This window comes from Saccopteryx leptura, chromosome 5, assembly GCF_036850995.1.
Source record: "Saccopteryx leptura isolate mSacLep1 chromosome 5, mSacLep1_pri_phased_curated, whole genome shotgun sequence".
Taxonomy (NCBI): domain Eukaryota; kingdom Metazoa; phylum Chordata; class Mammalia; order Chiroptera; family Emballonuridae; genus Saccopteryx; species Saccopteryx leptura.
This window is the reverse complement of record NC_089507.1, coordinates 212,044,703-212,069,020: the sequence shown is the minus strand read 5'-3', so window position 1 is coordinate 212,069,020 and position 24,318 is coordinate 212,044,703. Positions and strand designations below refer to the sequence as shown.

Sequence of the window (24,318 nt, the reverse complement as noted above, 5' to 3'; positions counted from 1 at the left end):
GTGGTCTTATGGTTTGAGCCTCAGGGCTGAGACAGACTTGCAGGATGAGTTTTGTGGAGCCACCATGGTGCCCAGGTTCCTGAGTGTCTGACCCCAGTGATAGTAATAGAGCCCTGGGAACAGGTAGAGCTTACCACCTCTGCAGTGACAGCTGAAGCTGGGGCCCCTGCCACCCTGGGTCAGTCACCTGGGTCTCTGATCCTGCTGTGCCAGGCCCTTGCTGGCTCCTGGTGCTGAGAGGTGTCCTGCCAGTCCTGTGCAGTCTCCGAGGTGGAGGCAGAGCTGAAGAACAGGGAAGGAAGGAAGAAATGGCCATTTTGGAGCAGGGTGAGCATCACCCAGCTCTGAACTCAGTGCGGGCTTCCCATTATAGAACCAGGTCCCAGACCTCACCACTCCCCAGAGATATTAATAGCTGGTCCATTCATCCGGTCATTTCTCAGGGAGTTTCTGTGTCGGACAGTAGTGGGGGAGAGGAGAGAAAGGACAGAAAGCAAAGGAGATCAGTGATAGCAAAACCTTTGGAGGCAGACAGAACTGAGACCTCCCCCGATGGGATCACTTACGATCTGTGAGATGTGAGATGCTTACACATTATTTAACCTGTGGGCACCAGTCTCATCCCTAAGTTGTGGGTGATAGCTGGCGGGAACCTTGTTGTCTGGGCCACTCAGGAACTTTCCCCACTGGTTAGCAGTATCCTGAATTTCCTCTGGAACCTCCCTCCATCTTCAGCTTAGTGGTTTGAGAGGAGCGCTGATCTACCACCTTGCGCTCCAAGGGTGGCCCCGTCAGCACATCCCACCCCCTGGCCGCAGCTGCCTGGGCCAGCCAGGCTCTCAGGAAGAGGAAGGCTTCCCTGGGCTGTGAATGTGGGGAGGCATCGGTTGCTGCAGCCCCCCAGAGGACAGCAGAGCTGAGCCTGGAGGCAGAAAAATGTCTTGGTGACATCATTTGAACCCTGTGACAAATTGCACCTGAAGACAGCACAAATCCCTGGGAATTTGAGTTATTCAAGCCAAAATATTCCCTTATTGCTCAAGCCAGTTTGGGTTGGGATTTATATTATTTTGTTTTTGTCATATTTTGTCATTTTGCAAGGAGGGGTTTCTATTACTTGCAGCCAAAAGGATCTTTAAATGATATGGTTACTCTCAGGGTTGGTGAAGAATAAATTAGTGAAGTCTGTGAAGTGCTTGGCTGTCATGGAATGGCAGAAACCACAAGCAGATGAGGTGAGCGGGACCCAGCCACTGGCAGGAGCAGCAGGTGGGCTGCTCAGAGCGGATGACACCTCAGCAACCAGGGCTTCTCGGCCCAAACCTCCTGTTAGGTCGTTCTTCCCTGCCGTGGGGCCGCAAGGGGACCTTCCATCCTTGTGTATCATTTGCCCAGAGTCCCCAGCATCCGAGGTCACCCAAGACCTGTCTGCTCTCTGCCCCCTGCGTTCTGCACAGCGAGTACTCAGGCACCAGAGTGGATGAGTGCAAAGGTTTATTCAAAGGAAGCAGTGAAGTCGAGTAGCTCACGTGGTGGGAAGGACTTCTAGGAGCGGTAGTTGAGGGGTGGGTGCTAGGGGGCGCGTGTCCGAGGTCCGTTAGGGCCACGAGGGTGTTGGAGGGGGAGGAAGATGGCCTCGCTGATCTGGCCGGGTATGGTGTAGAAGACCAGGAGGAGGAAGATGACGATCAGCGCCAAGAGCAGTAGCAGCACCAGGATGCGCCAGTACCGGCGACAGATGAAGAAGACGAAGGTCTTCAGCGGGTTCACGAACCAGTTGAAGGAGGTTTTGGGGCGGCTGTGGGAAAGGGGGTGGAAAGGTGTCGGAATGATGAAGCCGGGGCCTCCCCACCGCCCCCTCAAGCTCCGGCAGCGTCCCCGCAGCCCCTCACTCGGGCTTCTCCAAGGGCTCAGGTTCCTGCCGCCCCTTCCCCACGGGCCGTTTCTCAGCCTCCTCCGCTGTCAGCAGCTCAAACTCTGCCTCCACCTTCCCCTGCAAAAAAGGGGAACAGGCTGAGCTTGGGTGGCTCAGACCTGGCTCCCGCCCACGCAGCCCCTAGCCAGCCGCACCCACCGTGAGGATGTAAGCGTTGCCTCCGGCGTCTGTGAACTCGAAGTCTTCCGGCCGGCCTTTCCTCCGCTTCCTCCTCCTCTTCTTGCCGGCCTGGGCCTCCCGCTGCTCCCGCTCCTCGTCCTCCGGCTCCCGCAGCTTCACCACGGGCCACCAGCCCCGCAAGCGGCGGCAGCGGAACAGGCTGCACCTGGGGGCAGCCCCATCGCGGGCCAGCCGCACAGAGCAGAGCTCGGGGACCCGGGTGCCCCGCACCATGTCCGGTAGCTGCAGCTCCAAGGATCCTGTAAGTCCAGAGCGCTCTGGGTTAGGCTGGAGATCCAGGGCTATCCGAGCGGTAGGGGGGTTGGGCAGCACTGCGTGATTGTAAGTCAGGGCATCAGAAGTTAGAACGTGGTGGTCAGGCCCCAGCTGTGGACCACACACCACATCCCCCGGTGAATCAGGGCCGGGGGCGGGACCTGACTGCTAAAACAGACCAGAGGCAAAGGCCACGGAGTCAGTCAGCCTGAGCTGGGGTCAAACCAGAGGCTGTCAGGGGCTTTGGGTAGGGATGGAGGTCATGGTGCTCACGGCTGAATAGGTTCAGTAATTAGGGCAGACCGCAAAGGTTAGAGACCTAGGGCCTGAAACCCAGGAGCTAGGGCAGGATCAGAGTGGGGGCCAAGGGCCCCAGGGGCAGGGAAAAGAGGGCAGAAACTGGGACGAGGTTGAGGTAGGCGGAAGGCCCCGCAGTACCAAGGAAGTCGTTGGCGGAGATGCGGTCATAGTCCCAGACCTGCAGGACCAGCACGGCCGGCTGCCGGAACTCGGCCTCCTCCAGGGCGAAGGGTCCAGGCTTGCGCCGGACGCTCACCTCCCGCTCCGTGGGCAGGTAGTCAAAGCGGAACACGAAGCGCCAGTTGAAGTTCCCCTCCCCAGTGAGAGAGTTGAAGTGCACATCCGTCTCCTGCTTGTCCTGCTCCAGCCCCTTCACCCAGCTGGAGCCCGGGAAAGGGAGAGACTGAGGGGGGCGCAGCTGGCGCCAAGCCCAGACCCAGCTAGCCCCGCGGCTTACCCACCAGGCCAGTCCCTCCACCGGCTCCGGGCGCCTCAGAGCGCTTAGGGGACAGGGCTGTCTCAGCCCCAGGGTCCAAGCCCCAGGTGTACTCTCCCTCAGTATACTGCCGTCTCTCCAGCCCAGCCGCAGGCCTACCTTTTCACGTAGATGTCACTTGACATCTCTCCCGTGAGCGGGTTCACATCATCCAGAACCACATCCTCCGTGTTCCAGATGATGACTCTGAGCTCATAGCTGGGGGATGTGTGAGGGAGGGTGGTTTCAGACTCCTGAGAGGAGTCCTGGGAAGGATTGCAGGAAGCAGGAAGGACCTGGGCCAGGGCCGCTGACGGTCAATCGTTGGGCACCTGATGTGTGACCAGCTGGGTGATCAGGGTGCCCATGGTCCCTTGAAGGGCAGGTATGACTGACTACCTCCACCACAGCAGGTGGCACCAGAGATAGTCTGCTAACCCAACTGAGCCAGCAAGGCTCTCCCTCCCCTAAATTTGGAATCAGGACCCAAAAAGTTGAGTCATGAAGCATCAGATGCAGAGTTAGAGCCACAGTAAGCCAAAGTGACATGCAAGCTGAAGTTCTGGGGTACAGAGGAGGGCAGGTGAGTAGAGAAAGCCAGTCATCAGAGAGAAGGGGAGAAGAAAAGGCAGAGTGGCGAGGGACAAATGGAGGGCCTGCCTGCAGCATTCTTGATCCTACCCCAAAGAGCCTGTGCTTGGCTGTCCTAGGGTTTACCAGTGTCAATTTCCCCTCATTCGTTGACAGCACCCTGATTTTCCGTTGGTGACCCTAACCCCACTGTCAATCTGTGTGATTCTGGTGGGGCCCCAGAGGTGGATACATCACCTAGGACAGGGGTCCCCAAACTTTTTACACAGGGGGCCAGTTCACTGTCCCTCAGACCGTTGGAGGGCCAGACTATAAAAAAAAAACTATGAACAAATCCCTATGCACACTGCACATATCTTATTTTAAAGTAAAAAAACAAAACGGGAACAAATACAATATTTAAAATAAAGAACAGATAAGTTTAAATCAACAAACTGACCAGTATTTCAATGGGAACTATGCCCCTCTCACTGACCACCAATGAAAGAGATGCCCCTTCCGGAAGTGTGGTGGGGGCCAGATAAATGGCCTCAGGGGGCTGCAGTTTGGGGACCCCTGACCTAGGACATCACCCAGAACTGGCCAATTAATTATAGCGCCATGACCACACCAAGTGCTTCAGGGATCAGCATTTGACCCCAGCTGGCCCAAGGAGAGCCAGCCAGCCCTGAGACTTCTGCTCCAACTGGAAAAGAGGTGTGTATATTTCTGCGCAAGTAGTCCACTTGGTCAGATGTAAATCTGGCACCATTAGAAGCCACCTTGCCCCTATACTGTGAAAGCCTCCCCATGAGTGACACCAAGGAAAGCAGTTCCCAGGGGTGGAAAGTGCCAGATTGCTGACATCTGACTGGCGTACACCCTACACAGGGCTCTACTCATAGGAAGTGGGCGCTTATTCGATATTTGAAAGTGATGGACATCCAATCCACAATAAATTGCGTGGTGTGTGTGTGTGTGTGTGTGTGAGAGAGAGAGAGAGAGAGAGAGAGAGAGAGAGAGAGAGAGACAGGAAGGGAGAGAGATGAGAAGCATCAATTCTTCAGTGCAGCACCTTAGGTGTTCATTGCTTTCTCATATGTGCCGTGACTGGGGAGCTACAGTGAGGAGCTACAGCAGACCAAGTGACCCTCTGCTCCAGTCAGCGAGCTTGGGCTCAAGCTGGTGAGCCTCACTCAAACCAAATGAGCCTCCGCTCAAGCCGGCAAGCTCAGGGGTTTTTTTGTTTTGTTTTGTTTTGTTTGTTTGTTTGTTTTGTGGGTTTTTTTTTTAACAGAGACAGAGAGAGAGTCAGAGAGAGGGATAGACAGGGACAGACAGACAGGAACAGAGAGATGAGAAGCATCAATCATTAGTTGTTCATTGATTGCTTTCTCATATGTGCCCTGACCCGCGGGCCTTCAGCAGACTGAGTAACCCCTTGCTGGAGCCAGCGACCCTGGGTCCCAGCTGGTGAGCTTTTTGCTCAAGCCAGATGAACCCGCGTTCGAACCTGGGTCCTTCCACAGCCCAGTCCAACGCTCTATCCACTGCGCCACTGCCTGATTAGGCCACAGTAAATTATTTTTAAAGGAGGTGTTTAATGGCTTACCTAGTTGAAAAGCCTGGGTCAGCAGCCTCTGCCTGCTTTAGTGGAGGCCCAGGTTTTTGGAGGGCCCTTTTGCGGAGTTCCAAGATGTGCCCACCTCATGAGAGGAGGGGCCAGGGCTCCCTCTCACCTGATTGGCTGCCGAGGCTTGATGTCAACTGGGGGTGGCGCAGGAACATCACGGGGGAAAATGTCAATCCACAAGTGAAGGGATCCCTGGGCACACAAGAGAAGTGGGACCAGGATGTTGGGTCTTGCTGGGGTCCCCACCTCCCCTAACAGCCCTGTGGCCAGAGGCTCTGCCTTGCCCAGGTGGAGATAACAGCGGAGGTCAAGAGGGCATGGTTGCGCAGATCCTGGGTAATGAGGATGAAGGTGGAGTCTGTAGTGGAGGGTCCAGGGTTGATGTTAGGTTAGGGGTTTGGGGGTGAGGCCCCAGAAATGGAAAGTTGAGAGCAGCGGTAAGATCTGGTGTTCCCAAGGTCCAGACCCTAGGGACCTGGGGTCAGGCTGGGAGTGCTAGGTCTGAGCCCCGGTGGCCCTGAGGGTCAGTATCCTGCTGACCAGAGTCAGGGGCAGAGGTATGAGTGGAGATGCCGGGAGCCAGGGTCAGGAGCCGAGATCAGAGGCGGCAATGTTGTGCTCAGGTGGAGGGCTCGGGAAATGGACGCCCTGGGGCGCAGGACCGGCTGGAGGTCCTGGGGTTGGAGGGTTGGGTGCTGAGCTCTCCCTCACCTGCAGCAGCCCCGGGCTGCGGGGATGGTAGAGGGGCCGTGTTTCCACATGCTCAGGTACCAGCTGGATCCCCAAACCTGGCATCTCCTGCCAGCGCCGCAGCACAAGCAATGCCTGGCCCTCCTCCTCAGGGACCTCACTTGCCACCTTGGGTCCCCCCCTATCTGGAACAAGACGTGTGTGAGCTTGGGTTCCACACAGCTCCCAACTCTCCTCCCTTCCTGCCCCCACCCGTCAACGGAAGCTCTAAGCTGAGGCCGCTGTGGTGGTGGACAGAATCCCTGGGCCGAGAGGGCCAGTGCACAGTGCACAGAAAGTGGGGGTGCTGCTCTAACAGCTTTCGTCAGTGAAAAGCCAGCAGTCTGGAGGACAGTGGGGCTGGAGGGGCTGTGGCTTCTGCACACTGTTTAGAGACAAACCATCACAGTTCAATTCTACAACCACATTCTGTTGTATGGGACCCCCTATGGGCTACCGTGTATCCTGGGAACTTGGTTAGCTATGGCTCTGAGGAGTCCAGTTTGGCTCTTTAGGGATCTCACGATCACCAACAAAGACCATTTTCTTCTAACCATCCGAGAACCTTGCCTTTACTAGCCAAACTCACCTCCTCTGTTTGCAGAAGGAAGCATGCTCTTTGGGGGGATGCACAAGACTGGGCACCAGGGGCCCCTGTACCTGTTCTACCGTCTTGCACCCTCTGGGCTGTCCAGCAGAGAGGGGCTGGTACCTGGGAGCCGGGTCTCAGGCGGTGTCAGAAAGACTTTGCTGCCCACCTTGACAGCCCCGACTCGGTATTCAGGGGCAGGGAGGCCACAGTGTTGGCACAGCCCTGCCAGGATCTGTGAAGGCCGGAATGCGTCGCGCCAGGCATTGTACCCATCCCTGCAGGCAACAAAGAATATGCCTCATTGGGGGCCAGCAAGGGACACAGTTGGACAAAGGGCTGGGATGGGGACCCTTAAAGACCTGAGATCCAGGGTCATAACCCTGGTGGAAGACAGCTTAGTCATCACTTATGGTAACTGTGAAAATAAAAAATGTAAGCCTGGCACCCCTATGAAGGAAAGACTGATATTAATTACCTCCATTTTTCAGATGAGAAAACTGAGGCTGAGAGGAAAAGTGACTCAGTTACAGAAGCCTGACTCCCAAGCCCAGGTCTTGACCACTAAGCTCTATCACCGTGGTCATGGGGAGGTCCCCTTCTATGGAATCAAAGCATCTGGAGACACTAATGGGAATGTGAACTTGAATGTCTTTGGTAAGACTAAGAATGGCTCCCAAGGGCCCTGTCAGACTCACACGTCATACTGGGAGGCCAGCCCGCAGTTCGCCCTGTGGTGGCTATAGAATCGGTTTTCCAGATCAATGTGGGTCTCCCCGATGAGGTCGTCAGAACCCACGAGGTCATGATCAAACACAGCCACGGTCAGCTCCGTCTCAGCTGGAAGAGAGACGCTGAGCTCCAGGACCCTGGCCAGGAGGGAGAATGGCTGAGGACACCTCCATACCCCAGGAGGAGGTCCTACGTGGGTAGGGGTTGCAGGGGTCTCAGAAGCCTCTGTCCATCCCCCTACCATCAGCATATAAGCTGCCTGAGCAAGAAGTGGACCCCTGGGCCATGTGGCAAAGTTTCTTCCCAAAATCCAGGGCCCAGCCTCACTCTCCAAAGATGGGGTTCAGCTGCTTGGGGATATAGCGCTCCTTGGTGTCCTGCCGCTCCCGGCCAGCGCTCACCACCACATAGGGGTCTGCTTTGCCATTGGGGTCCGCGGGAGCCAGGTTGGTAGCCTAGGGGACAGTGTGGTGTGGAAGCCAGGAAAGTGTCACTATGAAAACCCCAGGCTACCCTTGCTGCACCTAATCTCAGATTGAGTGTAAGCAGAAAGTTACCCAGAAGAGACCTCCCACCACAGGAGTTAACTGGAGGTTGTATTAGATGACTTTCATTCTCTTTTAAATTAATTGTGAAATACTTAAGACATATAAATAGATATAACAAAAATGTAATGAAACAGAAAATATACGGAAAAAGGTTTAAGGGCTTACTATTCAATTTATAACTTTCCATATTGTTTGACGTCTTATTTTTTTCACAATGAGCATAGTTTACTTTTAAAATGAAGAATTTTTAACTAAATAAAAGAATAATACAATGAGCATTTGTGCCCAGCTTAATAAACAAAACATTACTGACAAGTGGAAGCCCCCTGAATCCCCTCACCTGATTTAATACCCTTTCTATCCCTGACGTAGACAGAACACTTCACTGCAGGCTTATTGCTCACAAAAAAAACAGTAAAAATACTTTTACTACGTATACATGCATTCCTAAGCAGCAAGTAGCACCATTTTATAGGGTTTTAAACTGTATGTGTTAAACTTATTTTTTCTGTTTTGATAACTACATAATTTAGTAAATGCACAACATGCACAAATTATTGAAGTATAATTTATGCACAACAATATATTTTTATTTTTATTGAATACAGAGAGAGGAAGGAAGTAAGGGGGAGACAGAAGCATTAATCTTTTTCTGTATGTGCCCCAGCCAAGGACTGAACCAGTCACCTCTGCATTGCAAGACAATGCTCCAGCCAAGTGAGCCATCCAGCCAGGACAGCGATATATTTTTAGTGGTTTTGACCCTCCTACCTGCAATGTATGGGAGTTCTAGATGCTCCACTTTTTAACCAACACTTAGTATTGTCAATCTTTCTTAATTTAACCATTGTAGTGTATGTGAAATTCTAGCTCATTGTGGTTTTAATTTGCATTTCCCTGATGACCAAACATGTTGAGCATCTTTGCATGTGCTTGTTGGCCTTTTCTGAAGTGACTGTTCATACCTTTTGCTCCACCACTGAATTTTTCCATTTTAAATATTATTTTTTTTTTATTTCTAAAAATATTATCTGCTCCTTCCAATTTGCAGTTTAATAGTCTCTTGATCCACACTTGTGTTCTTTAAGTTATTTTTAATCAGAATCCCTATATTTAAACCAGACAGAAGTACAGCATACAGCATCTGTTCTGGTGCTAGGAGGGGAGGGGCAGAGCGACCCACTCATGCCTCTCACTCCCTGAGATGCCTTGAAGGAAACTTCAGGGCCCTGCTGACTGCTGCCTGGGAACCGCAGCGACGGAAGGGCCTGTACGAAGGTCTGTGATGACAAGCAATCATGAAGCATGAAATTCAGGGCTGTGTGCTTCCTGGAATTATGCCCCCTATTCCATGGAACTAGAACTACGAATGAGCTGTCAGGAGACCTCAGCTGTCACTTCCGCCTGCTGCCACAGGCGAGCTTTGTAACCTCGGGGAGTCTCTTCACTTTGTGCCTAAGGTTTCCCACCTGAAAAGTGAAGAAGGTGGACTCTGACCCCTGAAGTTCCCTTCAAATCCTGTCTATAAGTTCCACGTACGTTGCCTTTGCTGGAGAAGTGGCGGGTAACGGATGCTCACCTTGACAACATAGACTCTGACCAAGAGCTTGATGGGCCGGTTCTGTGGGATCCCCCGGGAGATCTGGGGCTCCAAATATGATACTGCCTCTGATTCGGGGTAAATAAGGAAGGAACCCTGGAGTGAAGAGAGGACAGACAAGGCCCTGGTAAAAGACAACTCCTCCCGCATCCTTGCCTGTGCTCCCTGGTCCCCCTCCTTTCTTTCTCCAAAGATACCTTAAACTTGCCCACAACATTCCTAGATCCTTCTTCCTCCCCATCTCCATCCTGGCCCCCTTGCCCTCGATACAGCGGAAACACCGTCAGCCAGTCTTCAAAGTGGTTAAACTCTTCCTCCAGGGAGCTGGTGTAGATCTGAAAGGCAGGGCCCTCAGTGACAGCCCGAGGGCCAGAACCCAAGTAGAATCCCCTCTCCCCAACACCCAGACACCTTCAGAGTGGTGATGGCCTTTTTCAGGGACACGGTGCCTTTGACTTCAGCCTGACCCTGGTCTTGGGCTTCCCCATCCACGGAAGTGAGGTTGACCGCATCTGGGAAGAGCAGAATGCCCCAGTTAGAAATCCTGGTGTGTGTGTGTGGGGGGGGGGGGGGGAGACTGAGAGCAAGAGCAAGAAAGCCAGGTCTCTTACCTGAGTCTCCAGGACCATCCATTTCATCCTCGTCAAAGCTGGGCTGAAACCAAAGGTCAGGTCAGAGATTCTTCCCCACCCTGCACCTCCTTTATCTACCTTTTTTTCTGGGATAGGGAGGTGGGGAACTTTAGTTCGAGTTCCCACTTGCATTTTCAAAGCTTCTAGTCCTGTGCTGTCCGAGACAGCAACCCCTGGCTACACGTGTCCGCTGAGCACTTGAATTGTGGCTGGTCCACACTGAGACGTGCTGTAGGTGTAAGATATACACCAGATTTTAAAGAACTTGTATAGAATAACAATATGAAATATCTCCTCATTGATTTTTTTTTATAGCCGTCGTCTGTTAAAATGATTTTTAGATGTATTAGGTTAAATAACATGTTACTAAAATTAATTTCACCTTCCTTTTATGTTTTTTAAAAGTGGTTCCGACAAAGTTAAAATTACACAGGGGGCTCACATGGCCCCCTGAGAGGACAACACCGCTCTAGATAATGGAATTAATAATCCCAAATTTCACCCTGACCAGGTAGTTCACTGGTTAGAGCATTGTCCCAGTACGTCAAGGTTGCGGGTTCAATCTCTGGTCAGGGCACATATAAGAATCAACCAAAGAATGCCAAAACATTCACATCCTTCTCTCTCTCTCTCTCTAAAATCAATGAAAACCTAACAATAATCCTGTTTCTAGAATTGTTGAGAAGATGAGAAGAGATGACTGTAATGAAGAGGTCTGAGCTCCAGGTGCAGAGCTCCTTCCTCCCGCCTTTCCCCTCCTCTGCCTCCAGCCCTGGCCCCGGGACACCCTGTCCCACCTGCCCCTGGAGCGCCTGCAGCGAAGCGTAGTACTTGGACCACCAGTCAAGCTCTTCAGGATCTGGGACGTCCTCCTCCAGCTCTGATCCCTGATTCAGAAGGCTTCTCCGGGGCAGCTTCTTGAGAGGAGTCTGAGGAAGGGAGAATTCAGCACCCCTAACCCAGGACCACCCCCAGCCATGCCACCTCTCCTGCACCCAGCTCCCGTCCCCCATCACCTTCAGGAGCCGCGTGGGCATCCCTGCTTCAACAAATAAGGGGTCCAAGGACTTCTGTCCTGGGAGAGGGGAAATGAGACAGGAATTCAGGCGAGTAGAGGTCAGGCTCCACGTCCCACCAGAGGGTTTCCTGGACTCATCCCGGCCTGGAACCAGAGGGGTTTCAGTCTGGTGGCCCCAAAGAGAAAGGATCTTGCCTTCAGGTTCCTTGGGTATCAAGTCCCCCGTTTCCTCTTCCCCTTCCTCCTCAAGGGGATCCTCATGATCCCGGAGTGTGAATCGCATCATGTGGGGAACAATGTGGGAACCCACGAGCACTGTACGGCCAAAGGCCCGGCGTTCAATTACTAGGATGCTGAGTGGGGGCTGCAGGTAAGGCCGCTCTGGCAAGTCCTGAGGGGAGAGAGAGGACCTGTGTCTCTGAAGACCTGGGGAGGAGGGAGAGGACCTGTGTCTCTGAAGACCTGGGGGGAGAGAGAGGACCTGTGTCTCTGAAGACCTGGGGAGGAGGGAGAGGCCACAGAGACAGATGGAAAACCATGTATTTAATATATTTTTTAAGATTTTATTTATTCACTAAAGAGAGGGGAGAGGGGAGGGAGGAGCAGGAAGCATCAACTCCCATATGTGCCTTGACCAGGCAAGCCCAGGGTTTTGAACCGGCAACCTCAGCATTTCCAGGTTCATGCTTTATCCACTGCGCCACCACAGGTCAGGCAGAAATCCATGTATTTAAATCCACACTCTTAGCTCTGCCACAGCCTCATTGTGTCATCTGGTAAGCCTGTTTCCTGACTAAAAGAGAGACACAATTCTGGATTTGAAAGACTGTTGTAAACATCAAATTTATATAAATAAAAATGTAAATGTTCATTTGTTCAAAATCTTAAATCTCCGAAAGTTCTTCACCGATTGCTTTGAAATTTTGATAAAACGTTGCATTCGAATACATGCTCTTTTTTATATACCTACTATTATATAGATATGGATGTCACACCTGTGACAGGTAAAAACATGCTTTTTTTAAAAAAACAGCTCATCTGTTGGACATAAAAGCAACACACACTATACTAAATATTTTATGATTCCATTTCAATGTTTCCGATTTATGATCATTTACATGCAGCCAGACTTGAGGATGCACAGTTGCAAGCACGGTGATCGAATTCTGCAGATCTGCTTCGTTCTCAACAGAATGAATGCTACAGGCTGAGAGTGGCTGAAAGACGTCAACGAGAAACAGCAGATCAGCGCCAAACACGACTCCATGCTCAGCAATAATGCGATTACAATCGCCTTGCATTCCAGTACAACCTAGTTGATGATTATAGTTTGAGCCGGCATGTTCTCATTGGCACTATGACTGAAGTGTGTCCTTATTGCAAGGCTCTGAAATTTAATGGAGAAACAAAAGGGATGTGTTGCACCGCTGGAAAAATTAAACTGCCTCAATTTGGAGAACCGCCAGAGCCATTAAAAACTTTGCTTGCTGGCCCTGGCCAGTTGGCTCAGTGGTAGAGCATCGGCCTGGCATGCAGGAGTCCCGGGTTTGATTCCCGGCCAGGGCACACAGGAGAAGCGCCCATCTGCTTCTCCAGCCCTCCCCCTCTCCTTCCTCTCTGTCTCTCTTCCCCTCCTGCAGCCAAGGTTCCATTGGAGCAAAGTTGGCCCGGGCACTGAGGATGGCTCTGTGGCCTCTGCCTTAGGCGCTAGAATGGCTCTGGTCGCAACAGAGCAATGCCCCAGATGGGCAGAGCATCGCCCCCTGGTGGGCATGCCAGGTGGATCCCAGTCGGGCGTATGCGGGAGTCTGTATGACTGCCTCCCTGTTTCCAACCTCAGAAAAATACAAAAAATAAAAAATTAAAAAAAAAAACTTTGCTTGCTGGATATATCGCCGAATCAAAGCATTTCCTTTCTAACATCAGGAAATAGAGCTCATGCTTCCAAATGACGTCGTTCGGCACAGAAATCATAACAGCTCAATTCATGCCAACTTTCAAAGTGAAAGGACAAATTTATCATAAAGCTGGCTCCCTGCTTCCATTCCCAGATGGTCAACATAAATTCCTACAAATGTATTTCATCGGTGATGGCCATGATGAATTGAATGCATGCTGCAGAATTTCTACCGGCATAAAAAGGTCCATCATTTCTCAACTGCAAGAGCTTCTTCACGAAAAAAACAATTTAGTGCATTTGTTCAAAACAGCAATTGATATGATGCCATCTGATACACACAAGACTGTTATTCATGCTGACAAAACAGCTGCTGGAGAACATGTGTGAAGATTCAATGCTCCAACTATAGACAAAGTGGCAATTGTTACAGTTGGAGATCAATTCCAACCTAGAGATATTGTTCTCCATCGGGGAAACAATCAATCGACAAAACTTGCAGAAACTCATCGATGCTACGATGCCCTGCAATATCCAATCATTTTTGGGAATGGTGCTGATGGATATCACTTCAACATTAAGATGATAAATCCAGTCAGTGGCGAAGAAACAAATGTGAAACGCAGTGCAATGAACTATTATTCATACCGATTAATGATTCGAGAGAATGAAGACAATCACATTTTGAAATGCCGTCAATTGTTTCACCAATACATCGTAGATATGTATGCAAAAATTGAAACAGAACGTTTGATATTCATCTGTTTGAATCAGACCAAGCTTAGCTCTGAAGAATACGTTCATTTGCGAGATGCAGTTGTAAATGACAGTAATAAAACTAATGTTGGGAGACTAACGATTTTGCCATCTTTATATACAGGTAGTTCACGTCATATGCATGAGTATGTTCAAGATGCAACTGCGTATGTTCGTCACTACGTGCGTCCAGACCTATTCATTACATTCACATGCAATCCAGCTTGGGACGATATACAACAGCTCTTACTTCCTGGCCAGTCGCCGGTGGATAGGCATGACGTCACAGCACGTGTTTTCAGACAGAAGCTGAAATCGCTGATGGATCTCATGGTAAAACATGAAGTGTTTGGGTCTGTGCACTGTAAAAAATTAATGAGCAACATCCGTAGAAGCAACAATCTTGACAGGACCTTTCAAAGGTGAAGATGTCCTCATTCCTCGCATTCCTATGATTCCAACGGATATGCCATTTCTTTTTTTTGTTGTTGTTTTGTTTAACTTTATTTATTTATTCATTTTAGAGAGGAGAGAGAGAGAGAGAGAGAAGGGAGGAGCAGGAAGCATCAACTCCCATATGTGCCTTGACCAGGCAAGCCCAGGGTTTTGAACCAGCAACCTCAGCATTCCAGGTCGACACTTTATCCACTGCGCCACCACAGGTCAGGCCAGATATGCCATTTCAATTTAAGAGATTGCAATTCTCAATTCGATTGGCGTTTGCAATTACCATCAACAAAGCTCAGGGCCAATCTTTAGAATTGTGCGCTTTAGATCTACACACGAATTGCTTCTCACATGGACAGTAATATATTGCGTGTTCTAGACTCAGCAAATCAGACAATCTCTGTATCTGCACAATGGGACAACAAAAAATATTGTATATCCACAAGCATTGTGAAATTAAACATATTAGCAATGTGCGCTTTCTCTTTTCTTTCTTTTCCATTTAACCAGACTGAGCCACAGCAACGCGTGGCCGGGTACAGCTAGTGATATCATAAATACAAAGGTACTTTGGAACCTATGGAGTGCTATCAGATATGAGGTGCTTGTTGTTATTGTTATGTAAAGGACCAGTGCTCAACTTGCTTATATGAATTAAAAACCCTAAAAATGGCCCTGGCCGGTTGGCTCAGCGGTGGAGCGTCGGCCTGGCGTGCAGGAGTCCCTGGTTCGATTCCCGGCCAGGACACACAGGAGAAGCGCCCATCTGCTTCTCCACCCCTCCCCTTCTCCTTCCTCTCTGTCTCTCTCTTCCCCTCCCTCAGCGGAGGCTCCATTGGAGCAAAGATGGCCCGAGGACTGGGGATGGCTCTGTGGCCTCCGCCTCAGGCCTAGAATGGCTCTGGATGCAACAGAGCGACCCCCAGAAGGGCAGAACATCACCCCCTGGTGGGCGTGCTGGGTGGATCCCGGTCGGGCGCATGCGGGAGTCTGACTGCCTCCCCGTTTCCAGCTTCGGAAAAATGAAAAAAACAAAACAAAAAAAAAAACATCCTAAAAATATGTATGCCCTTTAACCCATTAATTCCATATCCATCAACGGATCTTAAGAAGGGGGAACAATCATCATAATACTGTATTGCTGGGCTTATTTTACTTATGTATGACAATTAAAACATGAAGGAGGAAGGAAGGAATGGAGCTATAATTAAAAGTTTCTATATCTTAATATTTTATAAATATAAATTGTTATTTATTTATTAAGAGAGAGACAGGACAGGAAGGGAGAGAGATGAGAAGCATCAATTCATAGTTGTGTCACTTTAGTCATTCATTGACTGCTTAATATGTACCTTGATGGGGAGGGTGCTCAAGCCAAGCCAGTGACCCCTTGCTCAAGCCAGTGACCTTGGGCTTCACACTAGTGACCTTTGGACTCAAGCCAGCAACTTAGGGATCATGTTGATGATCCTGTACTCAAGCAGGCAACCCAGTGCTCAATCTGGTGAGCCTACGCTCAAGCTGGATAAGCCCGTGCTCAAATGGGTGACCTCAGGGTCTTGAACCTGGGACCTCAGCATCTCAGGTCGATGCTCTATCCACTGTGCCACCACCAGTCAGGCTAAATATAATATTTTAATTTTATATTCTATAACTATAAAAGACAGAAAAGTTTCTATATTTTACTATAGCTAAGTTAGTATTAATTACTCTTAAGTATATCATAATATATCAGTATGTATATTGTAATTCCCAAAGCAACAACTAATTAAAAATCTACAGAGGAATTAAAGTAGTATACTAATAAATATCTATTTAATATAAAATAAGGTAGCAAAGCAGGAACAAAAATATGAGACATATAGAAAACAATATGCAAAATGACAGATACAAACTGAACCATATCAAATATAACATCAAATATGATAGTATTAAACACTTCAATCAAAGGGCAGAAATTGACAGTTGAATTTTTTTTTAAAAGATGCAACTACATGCTGTCCAAGAGACAGTCTTTAGAAAGACATATAGTTTGAAAGTAAGAGGATGGGGAAAGATATGTCATGCAAACAGTAATCAGAGAACTAGAGTAGCTATCAGACAAAATAGATTTTTTTTTAAGGTGAGAGGAGGTGAGATAGTGAGACAGACTCCTGCATGTGCCCTGACCAAGATCCACCCAGCAACCCCATCTGGGGCCAGCTTGAGTACCAAGTTATTTTAGCACCTGAGACTGATGTGCTTCAACAGAGTAAGGCTCAGCGCCCGCCTGGGCTTTAACCAATTGAGCCACTAGCTGTTAAGAGGAAGAGAAAGAGAAAGAGAAGGGGGAGAAAGGGCGGGGAGAGCAGATTGTCACTTCTCCTGTGTGCCCTGTCCAGGAATCAAACCTGGAACGCCCATATGCCAGGCTGATGCTCTATCCACTTAGCCACTAACCAGGGCCAAAATAGATATTAAGACAAAAAATATTTAATAGTAAAAAAGAAAGACATTATAATGATAAACAGGTTAATTCAGCAGGAAGCTATAACAATTATAAACATATACGCACCTAACAATAGAACTTCAAAATACAGCAACAAAAATAATGGAGAAACAAATAATTCGACAATAATAGAGATGTCAGTACCATATTCTCAGTAATAAATAAAACAACTAGACAGAAAGTCAGCAAGAAGGCTTGAATAACATTATCAACCAACTTGACCTCACTGACATCTACAGAATATTTCACTCAACAACAAAAGAAAACATTTCTTTTTTTTCAAGTATATAATGGAGAAAAAGATGCACTATGAAATGGAAAATGAGGGGAAACAGCCCCTGGAAGTTCACTGAGCAAACTTCTTGCCCCAGCTCATGACCTTACCACTGTCAGATGTCTGACGAGCTCAGTGAAATTGGGGCTGTCACGGTAACTGGCCAGGACCTCGGACTCCACACGTCGCCCAGCCAACTCCAGCACAACCTGGGGCTGCTCCACCTCAAACAGATGTACACGACCGAGGCCCCTCAGACCCCAGAATAGCACCTAGGTCAGGAAGTGGGAGATTCAGGGGCCTGCACCTGACAGAGGGGCACCCAGGTGTGGGGGAAGGAGGGCATGTGAGTGCCTGGCGCTACCTCAACACGGAACTCCCTGAGCACCGGGTGCACACTGGGTGGCAGGGATAGACGTCCGGAGAGGGGTTTAACCAGGGATGTCAGGTCCTGGGGTTCCACATCACTGGGCACTGAGGGCTGCAGGGGACAAGAGATCAAAGGTCAAACAGCAAACAAGCCCAAGGAGGGAAATCCTGGCCATGGGGGGGAAAAATGAAGAGTTGCTGGTGAAAAAGAAATCCAGAGGGCCTAGGCAAGGCTGGATTTGCGGGAGAGGGTGCCTAGGAAACAGTCATGCACAGGAACGATTGGAGGGTTTCTCAGGCATGAAGATGAACTCACAACCTGGATTCTCTAGGATTGGAGGCCTGGGTTAGGTGAACCTAGGGCATGTCTACTTCCAGTGTTTCCTGGTGTCTGGAGGTCCAATGAGGTGACCCTGAGACAGATTTGCAGCTGGCATTCTCTTGGGGCCAGGGACTTGGGGTAACCCTGAAACAAGCCCAAGTTCTATAGTCCCTGGGGCTGGAGAACCTGATAGGATAACAAGAGGAAGCCACAGCTCGTGCCAGCTGGGCCATGGCTCTCTGACCTCAAGCCGGCCACTGTAGTCCAGCTCAATGAGTTCAAAGGTGGCGATGAGCTCTCCGGCTGCCCGAGGTCCCTTCTTCAAGGGGAAGAACTGCAGCTCAGGGTGTTGGTAAGGGTCCTCCATCAGCTTTACCCTCGGGGCAGCCAGCGCCCTGCCCAGGAACACAGCAGGGCCCTGCAGGGAGCCGGCCAGGGAAGACAAAAGTGGAAGAGGCTCAGGTGCCAGGCGAGGGGGCATCAAGACAAGGAGAGGGGCTGCTTGGGGGGCAGGAACCTGAATGGGGGGGGCAGGCCACACTCACAAACTTATTGTGGTCAAAGACGTTGATGATCACTAAGGGCGGCTCCTGCTGCAGGTGCTCCCTCCTTCCGTCCACGATCAACTGATCAAACACTAGGAGCTCATCCCACAGGGGGCTCAGGGTCTGCTCCAGGACCTGGGGGGCCATGCAGCCAAGGAGGCAATGGTAGGTGTCAGAGGAAGGCCCCCAACACACATCCCAGGTGCCTTTAAATAACTGTTTATCGTAAAAGGAGCAAAACTGTGATGAAAATGAAAGTACCCTTCAGATTGGTAGTGGAGCCTGCCCTCTCAGCCCTGGTCTCTCCTTACTGCAATCTGCCGGCCTCAGAGCTTGTCTTAAAGTGAATCCCAGAAAACAACTCCTCCCCCCTAAGATCCTCCAGGCTCTAAATCAGGGCAGCCCCATCCAGTATTCTGTCCTGCAGATCCAGGGTGGGAAGAGAGACGTAAAGCCTGAGGGGAACAACTCAGCGCCCACCCGGCCTCGCCTCCCAGTGCCCTCCACGCACCTCAGCCCAGCCCTCACCCGTGTGGTCTGGCACTGGGTAGAAATGAGCACTCGAGCAAAGGGGTCCGACAGCCCAGTGTCATCCGCTGCCAACACTCCTCGTGCCTGGTACAGGTGAGCCCGGAGCTGGAAGTAGCTGAAGTCTGCAGTGGGGGATGGGGGGCGGAGGAAGGAGCCATGTGTGCTCAAGAGACCACAGCAGCCCCTGACCCAGACCCCACGCAACCCCAGCTGAGCATCGAGCCCCGCACCCTGGGCAAACAAGGAGCTGGGCCTTGGGCCCACTGGTCCCCCAAGCTCTCACCGTCCCGGTGCAGGCTGTGGGGCAGCCCAGCCGAGGGCTCGGGCAGCAGGTCCTGGGGGAGCCCCGAGGTGCAGGCCTTGGCTTGTCGGCCCAGCCCCAGCCACAGGAAGAGCTCCAGCTTAGCACAGACCTCGCCAGGAGCTGCCCCAGGTGCCTGTGGTGGGGAAGAGGCATGTTAGGGCCCACCTCTCATTACCCCAGCTAGACCAACAGCCCTCCTCCCCTGGGGAGCACCCCCGCTCTCTACCACCGAACTACACCCCAGCTCCCTAATCTAAAGGGCATTCACTGTACCTCACCCTTACTTCACCCCACTTCATGGCCTCTACCCTATACCTCCTTACCCTGATACTCCCTGTTCTTCCTGGCCCCACAGTGTCACTTCCTCTTGCCCCAAACCCTGCACCCCAAAACTCCACTCTGAGCTCTGCACCCCCATACTTCATAATCACCCTCTCTGTCTCCTCATCCCCAGTGCACTTAGATTCCCTGTCCCTTATGGCAGTGGTGACAGCTGCTCACCAGACACAACTCCTCACCACTAGGGTTCCTGTGGGCATCCTTTCCAGGGACGGATAGCTCCTGTAGAAGTCTTTTGCCCCCAAACCAGCTGTACTTACAAGGAGCTAATAATTAATCACTCTCGTTTTCATTACCCTGCCCATCTGTGAGCCTCATTGGTAGAAGCGCCAGACAACATTTGGTGTTTATCTCATGTCAAAGCTGCTGGTAAAGGCACAATCTCCTTTTGGCATTTGGATAATTGAAAAGTTTGGGTATACTTAAAAAATAATTTAAAATTGTAAATATTTTAATGTTTTAATTAAAAAAAAATTAAAATAGGCCCTAGCCAGTCAGTTCAGTTGGTTAGAGCATTGTCCCAAAACACCAAGGTTGGGGGTTCAATCCTCAGTCAGGGCACATATGGGAAGCAACCAATGGACACAAAACTAAGTAGATCAAGAAATGAATGCTGGCCCTGGCCGGTTGGCTCAGTGGTAGAGCATCGGCCTGGCGTGCAGGAGTCCCGGGTTCGATTCCCAGCCAGGGCACACAGGAGAAGCGCCCATCTGCTTCTCCACCCCTTCCCCTCTCCTTCCTCTCTGTCTCTCTCTTCCCCTCTCGCAGCCAAGGCTCCACTGGAGCAAAAAGTTGGCCCGGATGCTGAGGATGGCTCCGTGGCCTCTGCCTCAGGTGCTAGAATGGCTCTGGTTGCAACAGAGCAATGCCCCAGATGGGCAGAGCATCGCCCCCTGGTGGGCATGCCAGGTGGATCCTGGTCGGGCCCATGTGGGAGTCTGTCTGCCTACCTCCCCGTTTCCAACTTCAGAAAAAAAAAAAAGAAATAAATGCTTCCCTCTCTCTGTTTGTCTAACTCTCTCTCTCTTTTCTTTTCTCTCTCTGTCTCTAAAAAAAAAAAATTAAATAAATAAATTAGCCTGACTAGTGGTGGCACAGTGGATAGAACATTGACATGGGAAGCTGAATCTCAGGTACAAAATCCCAAGGTCACTGGCTTGAGTGGGATCCAGCTTGAGTGCAGGCTCATTCGGCTTGAGTGCAGGCTCACCAGTTTGAGGTCAGGGTCACCAGCTTGAGCATGGGGTCACTGAAATGATCCCAAGGTCACTGACTTGAGCCCAAGGTTGCTGGCTTGAGCAAGGGGTCACTGGCTCAGCTGGAGCCCCTCCGTCAAGGCACATATGAGAAGCAATCACTGAACAACTAAAGTGCCACAACTGTGAGTTAATGCTTCTCATCTCTCTCTCAAAAAAAAATTAAAATAAATAAAATAAAATAAAATATTAAAAATTAATTTTTAAATTTAAAAATATTTTCAAATGAAAGAAAATGAGTGTGGAGACCAGACCCTTCGCTGGGAACCAGCGGGCTTTACCTCGTCACCCCCTGGCCTTCTGAGCCTCCCCCACTCCAGTCTCGGCACCCTCACCCTCACCCGCACTCACTGTGAGCAGAAGACTCTGGATCTTCCCACAGTCCTGGCCTCGTTCTTCTTCGGCCACAGAGAACAGCACATCCTGGGCTGGAATCCGGGTCCAGGCCACACGGCGCTGCCCACTGAGCATCCAGACCAGCACGTCCGGGAGTGGTGGCTGGGGCTGCGGGCAGAGAACTGGGTCACCAAGCTGGAGGTGGAGCTGAGACCATGTTTCCACAGCCTCCATTGGACGGACAGACCAAGAATCCGTCTCCAGCTGAAATGACTTTTCCTACTAGATTGTTGTGGCTTGGAGGTAGCAAAGTTTTCTTACACAGGCAGCAGAAAGCAATAAACATGAAAGAAAAAATGTATAAGTTATACTTTATCAAAGCTTTCTGGAGATATTTATATATATTATTTATTTTATCCTCTACTGTTCTTTTATTATTATTATTGAGAGAGAGGGGAATATTCATTTGCTGTTCCACTTAGTTGTGCATTCACTGGTTGCTTCCCACCTGTGCCCTTAGTGGGGATCGAACCTGCAACCTTGTCATTTGAGGACGACTCTAACTGACTGAGCTAACCAGCCAGGGAAGCCTTTATTGTTTTGTTTTTTAATTTTAAAAATCCAGGCAAATAATAAAAATTTACAAAGCATAGGAAAATAAAAATATCTGACCCACGGTCAAGAGAGGAAACAATCATTAGAAGTGGACCCCCCTGGTAACCCAAATATTGGAATTATTAGACAAGACCATTAAAAGAACTGTGATAAAAATGTAAAGGATTTGTGGGAAAATTACACAGAGTTAAAAGAGGGCTAGTTTCCTCACACACATGAAAACTGGAGCCAAACAGACATTTGGAAAGCTTAGGGGAAAGGGTATTTAGGGTGGAAACCAGTACCTCTTGGGCCAGGAAGCGCAGTTTTGTGAGGAGCTTCTTGGCCAGCGCCACCTTCTTTTGCACGTTGCCCTGTCTCAGGCCCCGTAGAAGGCGCAGTCCTTGCTTTGCCAGCAGGTTCTGGAAGGGCAGGAGGAGAAAGTAAATGGAGAGCCCCTGCCGGGTGCCCGAGATCCCCTTCCCAGTGGCCGTACCAGGCTATGCAGCAGTAGTTTCCCTCGGCATCTGTCCAGGGCATTGGGCCGGGTCATTGTCCTGCGCTCCGCACCGTGGCAAAACTGTCTGCAGTGAGTAGAAGCGGGCATGGCAGTCAAAGGAGAGAGTCATAGAGAACACTGACCCTTCGAGCCACCTCCCTCAGAGCAGACCGCCCGCACCCAGATTCCCACACAGCCCCTCTCAGTCTCGTTCTCCAAGAGGGGCTCTTCCTCAGCCAAGAATGGCTTCTGTATTTGGACCTCTCCCAAATTCACCGAGGCCTGCCTCACCTCTGAGCCCCAGAACTCATTAGTATTTAAGTATTTCCTCCCCTAGCAACTCCAAGTGTGGCCCAGGACCAACAGCAAGGTATCACCTAGTTAGAAATGCAGAATCTCCCAAAGCCCGGAACACAGCTGTTGCCGGGATCTGCGTGTTTACAACCAAGGGGTTCATGTGCACACCAAAGGCTCAGATGGGTTATACCTGACATTTCCAACAAATGGACCAAAGATAGCTGAACCATGACCTGCCCAAATCAAGTGCATGATTTCCAATGACTATTCCCCCTAAAAAAAAATTTCCTGCTTTATTCTAAAACCTCAGAGTCATTCTTCGCTGCTCTCTTTCACATTCCACACCAATCCATCAGCATGCATTTAGACTCCACCTTCAAAGTATATCTGGAATCTGAACACTTTTCTCCTTTTCCAGGGTCTCTCTCATCCAAGCCACCATCCTTGCTCTCCCTGGAGGACTGCAAAAACCTCCTAGCTGCTCTCGCTGCTTCCTTACGCCCTCCCCTTCAGAGCAGTCTCAGTGCAGGGCTCACAGGGATCTTTTCAAGGCTTCCCAGACCACGTCACTTCTCTCCAGAGGTTTCCTAACCTCAGCAGAAAAACCAAAGTGTTTGAAATGACCTAAAAGGCCCTACATGATCTGCCTCAATTTACCACCTGTCCTCATCAAACATTTCTCTCCCTTCATGCACAACCCTACCTTCACATTGGCCTCTCTGTAAAATCAATAAATAAAACCTTGAAAGAAGGAAGGAAGAAAGGAAGGAAGGAAGGAAGGGAGGAAGGGAGGGAGGGAGGGAGGGAGGGAGGGAGGGAGGGAGGGAGGGAGGAAGGAAGGAAGGAAGAAAAGACAAAGGGAGGGAGGAGTCACCTGGAGTTTTTTTTTTGTTTGTTTGTTTTTTGTTTTTGTTTTTGTTTTTTGTTTTTTTTTTAATATATATTTTTTTAGATTTTATTTATTCATTTCTAGAAAGAGAGGGAGAGAGAGGAGAGAGAGACAGAGAGAGAGAAGGGGGAGGAGCAGAAAGCATCAACTCCCCTATGTGCCTTGACCAGGCAAGCCCAGGGATTCGAACCGGCAACCTCAGCGTTTCCAGGTTGACGCTTTATCCACTGCGCCACCACAGGTCAGGCAGTCACCTGGAGTTTTACAATGCCCTCTTTGATACTCTCTGGGCTTCCTCTCTCATATCATCCCTTCCCCACTGATCCTTTTGAAGGGTAAGTTAGAGCATATCCTTTCTCTTTTCCAAATCTTTTGTTGCTTGCCACCTCACCCAGAGAAGAAGCCAAGGTCATTACAATGGCCTACAAGGCTCCCACATGCCTCACCCACCATCAACCTCCTTTCTTCCAACACCCCCCAGCCTCATCTACGCTGCTCCCTCTGCTGCAGTCACACTGGTTCCCTTGCTCTTCCTCAAACACTCCAGGCATACTTCATCTCAGGACCTTTGCACATGCTGTCCCATCTGCCTTACAGACACAGTTTGCTCCTTCCTCTTCTTTTCTTTTTTTTTTTTTCTTTTTTTTTTTTTGTATTTTTCTGAAGCTGGAAACGGGGAGAGACAGTCAGACAGACTCCCGCATGCGCCCGACCGGGATCCACCCGGCACGCCCACCAGGGGCGACGCTCTGTCCACCAGGGGGCGATGCTCTGCCCCTCTGGGGTGTCACTCTGCCGCGACCAGAGCCACTCTAGCGCCTGGGGCAGAGGCCAAGGAGCCATCCCCAGCGCCGGGGCTATCTTTGCTCCAATGGAGCCTTGGCTGCGGGAGGGGAAGAGAGAGACAGAGAGGAGGGGGGGGAGGGGTGGAGAAGCAAATGGGCGCTTCTCCTATGTGCCCTGGCCGGGAATCGAACC

General features: G+C 50.3%; 1 protein-coding gene across 3 annotated transcripts in view; it reads right to left on the bottom strand.

Annotated features, from left to right (window-relative positions):
* Positions 1–1,493: 1,493 nt before the first annotated feature.
* The window catches only part of LOC136405051 (fer-1-like protein 4), a 32,749-nt gene continuing 9,924 nt past the window's right edge, over positions 1,494–24,318 (bottom strand). For 2 of the 3 annotated variants that reach the window (XM_066383971.1, XM_066383972.1), the window contains exons 20-45: positions 22,152–22,239; positions 21,961–22,077; positions 21,077–21,229; positions 19,110–19,263; positions 18,824–18,948; positions 18,296–18,430; positions 17,995–18,168; positions 17,424–17,540; positions 17,170–17,331; positions 11,393–11,588; positions 11,196–11,254; positions 10,977–11,108; positions 10,159–10,201; positions 9,959–10,059; positions 9,745–9,882; positions 9,527–9,643; positions 7,727–7,854; positions 7,366–7,536; positions 6,791–6,945; positions 6,061–6,224; positions 5,456–5,541; positions 3,267–3,365; positions 2,810–3,051; positions 2,075–2,355; positions 1,893–1,993; positions 1,494–1,798 (exon numbers count right to left, since the gene is read on the bottom strand). In XM_066383971.1, coding sequence (XP_066240068.1) covers positions 1,573–1,798; positions 1,893–1,993; positions 2,075–2,355; positions 2,810–3,051; positions 3,267–3,365; positions 5,456–5,541; positions 6,061–6,224; positions 6,791–6,945; positions 7,366–7,536; positions 7,727–7,854; positions 9,527–9,643; positions 9,745–9,882; positions 9,959–10,059; positions 10,159–10,201; positions 10,977–11,108; positions 11,196–11,254; positions 11,393–11,588; positions 17,170–17,331; positions 17,424–17,540; positions 17,995–18,168; positions 18,296–18,430; positions 18,824–18,948; positions 19,110–19,263; positions 21,077–21,229; positions 21,961–22,077; positions 22,152–22,239 — 3,664 coding nt within the window. In that variant the 3' untranslated portion in view covers positions 1,494–1,572. The remainder of the gene's footprint in view (positions 1,799–1,892; positions 1,994–2,074; positions 2,356–2,809; positions 3,052–3,266; positions 3,366–5,455; positions 5,542–6,060; positions 6,225–6,790; positions 6,946–7,365; positions 7,537–7,726; positions 7,855–9,526; positions 9,644–9,744; positions 9,883–9,958; positions 10,060–10,158; positions 10,202–10,976; positions 11,109–11,195; positions 11,255–11,392; positions 11,589–17,169; positions 17,332–17,423; positions 17,541–17,994; positions 18,169–18,295; positions 18,431–18,823; positions 18,949–19,109; positions 19,264–21,076; positions 21,230–21,960; positions 22,078–22,151; positions 22,240–24,318) is intronic. The other variant, XM_066383973.1, reaches the window with a different exon arrangement.